The 9,518-nt window shown below is 33.6% G+C and overlaps 1 protein-coding gene across 1 annotated transcript; it reads right to left on the bottom strand.

Annotated features, from left to right (window-relative positions):
- Positions 1-3,309: 3,309 nt before the first annotated feature.
- Positions 3,310-7,217, bottom strand: LOC112032306 (plant UBX domain-containing protein 4). The gene is made up of 4 exons (XM_024065072.2): positions 6,617-7,217; positions 4,336-4,612; positions 4,004-4,099; positions 3,310-3,911 (listed from the first exon to the last, which is right to left on the bottom strand). Exons 1-4 carry the CDS (start codon positions 7,090-7,092, stop codon positions 3,522-3,524), a joined length of 1,239 nt encoding a protein of 412 aa, XP_023920840.1. The 5' UTR covers positions 7,093-7,217; the 3' UTR covers positions 3,310-3,521.
- Between the last annotated feature and the right edge of the window lie 2,301 nt (positions 7,218-9,518).

Genomic DNA, 9,518 nt, shown 5'->3' with positions numbered 1-9,518 from the left:
TGTATTGTTACAGGTTTGTCTAGGTAATGCAGGTGCTTGAATTTGTAAGGCATTTCATATTTTCCGTAAAATGATCCACAAACCAAACATAGGAATTGATTTTCCATAAAAAACGAATTCCATTTTTCGTAAAATGTTTGACTGAACCAAACATGGGAATTGATTTTCTGTAAAACGGAAAGTATTTTCCATAAAATGTTTGAACAAACTAAATACCGAAATTGATTTTCCGTAAAACGAATTCCGAGGCAGCCAAACAGCCTGAATATATTTTCCTTTTCCCGAAAATAACATTTTCGGAAAATATTTTACATGAACCAAACACAGCCTAACTATATATATTTTATTCCACCAAAAATATAACTGCTTTTTTTATTAAACAAGTTATCCTAAACTACTTTAATTTAATTAAATATATTAAAATAATTAATATATTTTCCTCTCAGTGAAACTCTAATACTAAAGTTCCAAAAATTTTAAAAATTATAATGCCATTAAAATTCTTTAGTTACATTTAAAAGAAGTTTCATCATTCATATTATTTTAATAATCTTTATAATTTTTTTAATAATAAAAATTGGGTTGTATACTTTGCGTTTGTATTTTTGTGGTGTAGTGTAAGTATTACAAGTTGAACGACAAAATTTTACCATGCCACTCATTATAAATCTATTAAAATTATTAACATAGTTTACATTAAGTGAAATTCCAAGTTTTTCTTCTAAAAAAAGGTGAAAAAATATATTACCAAATATTATCAAAATATTATTTTGACCTCAATCATCATAAGTTTCAATATATTTAAAAGAAAATTTATTATTTATTTTAAATTATTTTATAACCTATTCTAATATTATATTTGGTCTTCGTTACAAATTTGAACTTATACATTATGTAACTTAAAATTATTTTACTTTTTAATTATATTATCAAAATATTTTTTTTGTTTGCATATAATTTTTTTTTTTATTAAACTGTGTATCACATGAATACGATTATAGTACTAACATTAAAAGTCAATTCCATATTAAGTGTCCTACTTTTTACCTAAGTAGACTATGTGATTATAGGGACGGTGGAGTCCAATTAAGCATGATCCCCTTGGCCGACTAATAATATATAAATCCAGACAAAGTCATAAAAGTATAAAAGATACCACCAACGGGGTGGCTTAGTAGCCAAGGTGTGTGGCCGTTGTCTTGAGGTCCTATATTCAAATTCTAGCAAGAACTGAGGTCTGTAATCACATAGTCTACTTACCTAAGTAGACTATGTGATTACAGAGATGGTAGAGTCCAATTAAGCATAATCCCCTTGGCCGACTAATAATATATAAATCCAGACAAAGTCATAAGTATAAAAGATACTACCGATGGGATGGCTTAGTAGTCAAGGTGTGTGACCGCTGTCTTGAGGTCCTACATTCAAACTCTAGTAGGAAGTGAGGTCTTGCAGCTAACTCTTGATTTACTAGTACTAACATGGGGTTAAAGTGAGATATGTAGTCACTCCTACATTCAAACTCTAGTAGGAAGTGAGGTCTTGCAGCTAACTCTTGATTTACTAGTTCTATCGTAGGGCTAAAGTGAGGTATGTAGTCACTTTCAATCAAAATAATTATAACTCAATCCAATATTTTTTAGCAAAAAAAAGCCCAATGATCACACGGGAGGCACAATAGTCACCCGGCCTCCGTTTTTGTTCATAAAAAAAAATAATAAAAAAAGAAAAGAAAAAGACTACCTCTCTCAAGAACAAGTTCAGAGGCCTCTCAAAAAAAAAAAAAAAATGATTAGACGAACTCATAATGTTAAAATTGATAGGTAATCTAGACCCTATGCTAGTCGTGGATCTGGCAAAGGAGTTGCACATGCAACTTTTCTATGTACTCGTCATAGCTTTCAAAAAGTAAGATTAGACTGTCTCCAATCAAAATTCAGTGGTCATGATCTCAAACTGGTTGTCTACTCATATATGTTATATGCACGCTAATTGTTCTGATTCATTCATCATTGTTTTTTAGTGCTCTCTTAATTTCAGCTGCGTTTGTTTCTCAAAAAAAAAAAAAAATGATTAGACGAACTCATAATGTTAAAATTGATAGGTAATCTAGACCCTATGCTAGTCGTGGATCTGGCAAAGGAGTTGCACATGCAACTTTTCTATGTACTCGTCATAGCTTTCAAAAAGTAAGATTAGACTGTCTCCAATCAAAATTCAGTGGTCATGATCTCAAACTGGTTGTCTACTCATATATGTTATATGCACGCTAATTGTTCTGATTCATTCATCATTGTTTTTTAGTGCTCTCTTAATTTCAGCTGCGTTTGTTTCTCAAAAAAAAAAAAAAAATCAGCTGTGTTTAGCACTTATACTGTGGGTGAAACTTGACGTTGACAATGAGCTATATATAATTCACAGAAAATAAATAATGTTGTGGATGAAATAGCAGAAATATGGAGTATTGGACTGTTATAGAGTTTAGAAGAGCAAAGATGGCCCCAAAAGGTGTTCAAAATTCCCTTACGCCGTGTTTACAATATATGTTGCCAAATGAGGTGTACACCTGTTTATAATGTTAATTGAAATGAAGAAGGGCAAATGTTCTAAAACAAGCCCTGAGCAGGATGTAAATCCCTGCTTCGGATGTGAAATCCGAGAATATAATCTGGCCACCAATGCAGTCTTGTCATCATATGACAAGTCTTGGACTGTGAATGTAAGACTTTTTTTTTTTGCTATTAAATACTGTGAATGTAAGACTTGAGAGTTTGAGACTATTTATAGTGCACCGTATTGGTGTACCTAATCTAATTATTATAGTTGGAAGACGGAATAAATTTAATTTTTCTTACATTTACGATGATAAATAAAATCTAGGAAGAAAGCCTACTCATAAACAATTTAGTCTATAAATCTTTAGCCCCATCCATATACCGCAATACAGGTGGGAAAAATCCAGTTGCCAGATTGGTTTCTGAAAGGCTCATTATCAACTGCTGCAATTACCACCAGGGCAAAACGTATTAACTCATGTAACCTGTACATATGTTAACCAAAAAAGTGAAAATTGAGTGGGGATAGCCTTTGATCAATCCCGCTCCATCCAAAACAGGTTTTCTTCGTCTTAAAAAGATGGGATTGAATGCAGATTTTGGCATTTGCCCCTCTTGTTAAGGGGTACTAAAGATTCATTATTCTCCAACCAGTCGACTCATATTTGGTGCAGAGCTTAGAAAGAACTATCAATCCGTCTAAAACCCCATACAAAAAAAATATAAGAAAGGAAAACAGAAAACCACTGAAACATAGATAAATCCAACTGTGATTTACTTTCTCAAATTGAACTGTGTTTTTGCATTTGGATAGGTCTCTGCTTTGAAAAACACATACACGATGAAAGCACTTCTGAACTGAATTATTAATCAAACTATTTTATGTATAACATGAAATCAGTCAAGTTTTTATCATATATATGTAGGTAAGCTAACACAAATGGGGGTTAGCACTAATGCAACCAGCTAGAATTTCTGGATGACAACTGAGTTGGCTATGCCAGCCTGCTCTATTGTCTGGTCCAGATCAGTTAGTTGTTTGGGAGGGAACCCCATTGTCAGAAGCTGGTAAGTTGTTACTCCACCAGGTCTCGATGCATCAATAAAATTACGGATTTCTCTGATTGTATGGTGGTGGTTGAAGCGAGAGACCATGCGTGTACCATCAGCCAATCTTAGCTGAATTGAAGTTGATGGTGATGACTCATCGACAACTAAACCCGTTAATGGCAATGGTGCAGTGTTGAGGGGAGTGGCAGAAACTCTGGGTTCAGAGACAGCAGGGGTTGTTGTGGAGGTGCTGCTACCTAGAGTTCTTCCCACTCCATGAAAAGCTACGTGGCTCTTCACTGGCTCCTGCATTAAATTAACAGGGCAAGGAAACAATAAGAAACACATGCAAACAGGGAACAAATAAACAGGAGATCAGGGGAGAAAAAGGGTCGCACAGGGTAGTTTTCATCCCGCCTCAAGAGTTCAACATGGACGCTAGTTCTCCTATCTGCTGGTTCAAGCTCCTTAGGACAATCAGAATTCTTGATGCTCTGCATTGAGATACAACTGATCATAAGCACACATCTCTAATAGAACAGAAATGCTAATAGAATGGCACATTTTAAATTTTGTTGAATGCATAGAATCCCTTAAAAGAAAAGACACCAGGGCAGGAAGTGTGGAAAGGGAATGCTAGGATAAATGATGGTAGCACAAACACGGAAATGCAGCATAAAATATTACGATTACCATCAGCACAATGAATGGCACTTCATCGAAAAATTACCTCCAAGAATGAAGCATTTTCAGGATCATCAAACCTCCGCAAAGGTCCATCATTCACGGAGAAACCATTGCTCCAAAAAGTGATGGTATGAATGACAACTTCAGGGTGCTGAGGTTCAGATGGCAGTGTCTCGCCTGAGAGTAATCTTGCTGTTCCAGTAAAGCTTTTTGAGCTTGAAGATGGTTGAAGGTGATCAGGGTCTACAGCAACCTGTCTGGCATGATTGAAAATTGCATCCACTTCATTACCTTTGGTTGGATCCTGGACAAGCATTCCACTACAACCAAAAGTGAAACAAAACAACATTATCCACCATTGCTATCAAGGATGTAACAACAATTTTCAGATTCAGTGACTAAGACAGCTCATGATTTTGTTAAATAAAATTAGTAAAAGCTACCAAAAAAAAAATCCAAACCAAACCAAACAAAAAACATATAAATTTTTTGGTCAAAGAGAAAGAGAATATATATAACAACAACTTGGCAACAACAGAGTCTGCTATGCTCGAGTATGCTTAATATAAGCTAAGTGAAACAATTTGTTCTCATCAACAAGACAACTTCAATTGGATCTGGGTCCACCTAAGGCTTAATCTTGTGGATAAAGAATCGATACCAACCAGAAAGGACCCCTTTTTCCTAATATAGAGAAGTGAGACAAAATGCAGAGATATAACTTCAGCGTTCGATACAAGATGGCTTATGATTATATACAATGGGCGTACAAGCAAGCAGATATAGAAATGAATTTCCATAAGAAGCTTTTGCTCTTTATGGCTTATAAAAAGTGGGTGTTCACTTCATAATATAATTTCCCTTTCTCATAGCTTAACAGAGGTTACTTCGGTTCACATTCAATATATGCATGCGCATTTCCGATTTTGGATACTCCTCTAACTAGGAGAAAGTAAAGATATGATAGAAAGATATAGTGTCCTTTCTTCATTTTACCTAACTTTTCTCCAAATTTCACCAATTTCATAGACAAAATCCTAGTGGGGTGATGAAAGAGATGCCAACATATTATTCTCACGCTTTCTGTTCTTTTTTCTCTTCTTTAACAAACCAAAATATCTCCTCTAGAGCCAAGGGGTAAACCGAACGTTCTGAAAACATCAAGCAATAGAATTTAAAATTTTTCTCTTCTTTTTATCTCCTCTAGAACCTAGAGGTAAACCAAACATACTGAAAGCACCAAGCAATTATAATGAGGCCTATCATATAAACAATTTCAAACATGCTTACTCAATGCATCAATTCCTTTTTTTTAATTGAAAGATGCGTCGTTTGATAAAATAAACCACCAATGCCAGTTCTATTTCGGTTCTTAATACCTTGTACCCATTATTTTGATTTTAACAAAAGACAATTTATTTTGACAAGACAATCTATAGAATGAGCTAGAGATCAGATACCAACCAACCATGTAAGAATACGATAATAAAGAAGCTCCCTCTTCCATACTTTGACACCAAACAGGTCTTAATACCCCAACTTACCATGTGTTTGGAAAGATGGGGAGGAGAGGGTCCCTGTGCGGATATTTTTTTTAAAGGAGTTTGAGGGGCTCCCAAATTGAGGTAATTTGGACAGGGAGGAGGGCGAGGGGAGGGGTTCCACTAATATATATATATATTATTAATTTGTATGATGTCCTATCATTTTCTCTTGTTAGAATAAATTATTAAATTCGCCATTTCCTAACAAGCTTTTGGAGAATTCGGTAATCTACCGTCTCTGCTTCCCATTAACATCCAAGCATAGGTGAGGAGGGATATGTACAGACACTGTACCCCTACTTGATTTTTAAAACATTGAAATAAGATAAGCGGAAGGGATAACCATTGTCCTCCACTCTGCTCCCATCATTCTCTCCTCTCCTCTCCTCTCCTCTCCCTCCAACTCCAAACACACTGAGAGATTATTACAAACACAATAATTTGATGATTAAATATAACAAACAAATCTCACCTTCAACGAAAACCGCTATTATGCCGATAAATATAGTAAGTTTCAGCAATATATCTAAATTCAAGTACAAACTAAAACTAAAACTAAAACTTCCTTTACAATCACAGATACTATTATAATCAACACGTAACTTCACTCCAACATTGCATTGCAGTGGATTCCAATTTTGAAGTTTTGACAAAAAAAATTATCTTCAATTTGACAGAAATTAATAATTCGATTGTTAATGTTTGCAAGTTTCTTAATTAGGTTTTCTCGGCAACCAAACATAGAAAACCCTAGGAATAGAAAAAGAGTAGAGTAGGTACCTCTTCTCGCCACCGGTGTAGTACTCCTGAGGCTCATCGGAGTCGCTACCGTGGTCTTCCCGAGCCGGACGGTTGAGATCGGCGAGAGTACGGACGTTGCCACGTGTACGGTCATTATTGTTTGGAGTCGGGCCACGCCTGGTGGAGCGGAGCTGGTAGGGAGGCCGAGACGGAGTAGGAGACGGCGAGCGGGATCGCGACCGAGAGGGAGAGTAGTCGGGGGACTTAGAAGGCGACGGCGACGGAGAAGGAGAGTCGGAAGGAATGATTGGGTGAGCAACGGCGGCGGCGGCGGGGTTGATGTTGATGTTTTCGTTGCCGTTGTCGAGAAAAGTGGAGACGGCGGAGTCGAGGTGGAAGTTGTGGCTCTCTAAGAAGAAGAGAGCTTCTTCTCTGGTGGAAGAGGTGATTTCGCAGAATGAGGTGATCAGGTCTTCGTTGTTGGTGTTGCTTGGATTCGCTTCTTCGGCTTCCATCTTTATCTGTACAAAAGAGGAGAGAGAATGTGTTTGTGTTTCGGATTGCTTGCTTGCTTTGCTTTGCTTGGAACAGGAGGAGCTTTAAAATAAACAAATGCTAGTATTTGCTAGCTAAACTTCCTCTGAATCCGAACAAGAGATATATATATATATATATTATATTTTTATTATATACTACTTTTATTTTATAATATTTATAGAGTCAGTGTACGACTCTCTCATACGGTGTCGTTTTCTTTTCTTTTCTTTTATTAATCCGGTTAGGAAAACGACATGTTCATAACATTTTTATAACAAATCCTAAATGGCAGAATGTTATTGGTTGTTATTGTTAGAGCAAAAAAGTAATCTTCATATTAGGTTTAAATTTAAATTAATAATAATTAACTACCTATGATTTATTGTAAAAATATTGTGGACGTAACACCTCTTGTTCGATTAAACTATTTTTGGTTTTTCCACTTCATGTGAAGGTGTTTCGTGTTAGGGAACAGAGTCGCAGAGGAATGCACCGTTTTGAAATTCTTCCTTTTTTATTTTGGATCAGATTTAGGTTTAATGTCCAGTAATACTGGACCCGTTGAGATGATGACATGCGTCTATTTTTAGACACATGTCACCATCTGACCGGGTCCAGTGCACTAGATGCTCTATACCTAAACCAAGTTTTCTCTTCTACCCACCAAAACACAAAAATATTTAGACAAAATTACCCACATTTGCTTTTTACTTTTTTTTTTTTTACGTTTTTATTATTATTTTTATTTCTTATTTTTTACTGGGCATGAATTTTCCCTTTTAATAAACTTGGGTGATTGCTTTTTTTTTTTTTTTGGTTGCTTGTTTGCCTTTTTTTTTAATATTTTTTTTTGTTGAGCATCTTTTTAATAAGGACATATAAGTAAATTTATACAAACTTTATTTTTTATTTTTCCATCCTTTCACTTTTCTATCTTTCCAACCAAACACGAACCAGGGAAACTAAAATCTCTTCTATCCTCTTATTTTTTCATCCTCTTTCCGTTTTCTATTCTCTCACTTTTTCATTATCCTAACCAAACGGACCGTTATTGTAAAAATATTGTAAATATAACATTTCTGAATTACATTTTCCTCTCTTGAGGTTTTGGAGAATGATACTCCACCCCAAATTTAAGGGGAAAAAAGTCAAAAATACTTTCCTCCTTTAGGTTTGAAAAAATAGCACTCTCCTTTGGTTTATGTTGTGACAAAATATTCTATATTTTTATAAAAAAAAATTTACCAAAGTTTAACTATGACTAGTAAAAACATAAATAAATTTATAATAATAATTTTAATTTTATCAAGCACCAAAAACTTGCAACAACAAATCTCTCCTCAACTCTTTCAAAAAAAAATCATACTAAATATTTTAAAATACTCTTTAATAAAAATTTAAATCAATATATTTTAATTTTGAAAGTGAAGATAATTTTGGAAACTCTCCCTTAAAGCAAAATGCAAGTTAGTATACAACATTATTAACATCAGTTTAACAGAGTTTGGTCAAAAGAATGTCAAGGGAGAAAAATGTTATTTCTCTTCGAATTTGAGATGAAGTGTAATTTTCCCATAATTATCCTTTTTATATAAAAAAATTTGGCAAATGGCTGAATGGTTTTTTTAATTGTATTATATTTGAGTATATTTAACTTTTTAAATCCCTCATATTTTTTAGATATAACTATAGTTTTACACACTTTCAACAAATCGTCATATTAACCAAAAAGAAAATATAATTCAAATACTCCTAACTAACCATTCATTTAATTGTCTTTACATAGCCCTTAAAATTATGCATGTGTAAATTTTTTTCATTAACAATTATCCTCCACATGCATACATAAACTAAATAACCCATAAAATTTACTCATTTAAGAACTAAACTAATTTGATGGATAATTAGGAAATTCAATTAAATACAATTCATAGTTCAACAAAATTATATTTTAATCAAGCAATAAATAAAAAAATAGTGGACCTCCACAATTCTATATATATATATATATATTCCATTTTAAAAATAACGGCAAAGACAACATGTACAATAGATAAAAGAAAAAAAATAAAAGTCTCAATCGAGCATAAAAATAAAATACTTAATACTATTTTCGAATTGAAATATGAAAATAGTATTTCTTAAATTATTTTTTTAACTAATAAGTGAATTAATATATGTATAGATATTGATAGATATGTTATTTTAGTATGTTGACCTCTAGATTTAATGATATCTTCTATTTGTTAATAAAATGAAGATTTAAAAAAATAGAGTTAAAGATAAGTATTTTAATAAAGTGAATGTTTTTTTTTTTTTATAAAAAGTTTCAACATGTCTGCTTCTGATGATTCTACTCTTTATTATTAAATAAAGATATCAATCGGTTTTTAGAGTACGCGGG

The sequence above is a fragment of the Quercus suber genome, unplaced genomic scaffold (assembly GCF_002906115.3).
Source record: "Quercus suber isolate HL8 unplaced genomic scaffold, Cork oak 2.0 scaffold_547, whole genome shotgun sequence".
NCBI lineage: Eukaryota > Viridiplantae > Streptophyta > Magnoliopsida > Fagales > Fagaceae > Quercus > Quercus suber.
Note: the sequence above shows the minus strand (reverse complement) of the source record. Positions and strands in the feature narration are given on the sequence as shown.

Coding starts and splice junctions, on each gene's coding strand:
- LOC112032306 (XM_024065072.2), bottom strand. CDS start 7,092: ATGGAAGCCGAAGAAGCGAATCCAAGCAACACCAACAACGAAGACCTG. Junction 4,613..6,616: donor TACACCGGTGGCGAGAAGAG/GTACCTACTCTA, acceptor TTTTGGTTGTAG/TGGAATGCTTGTCCAGGATC. Junction 4,100..4,335: donor AAAATGCTTCATTCTTGGAG/GTAATTTTTCGA, acceptor ATCTCAATGCAG/AGCATCAAGAATTCTGATTG.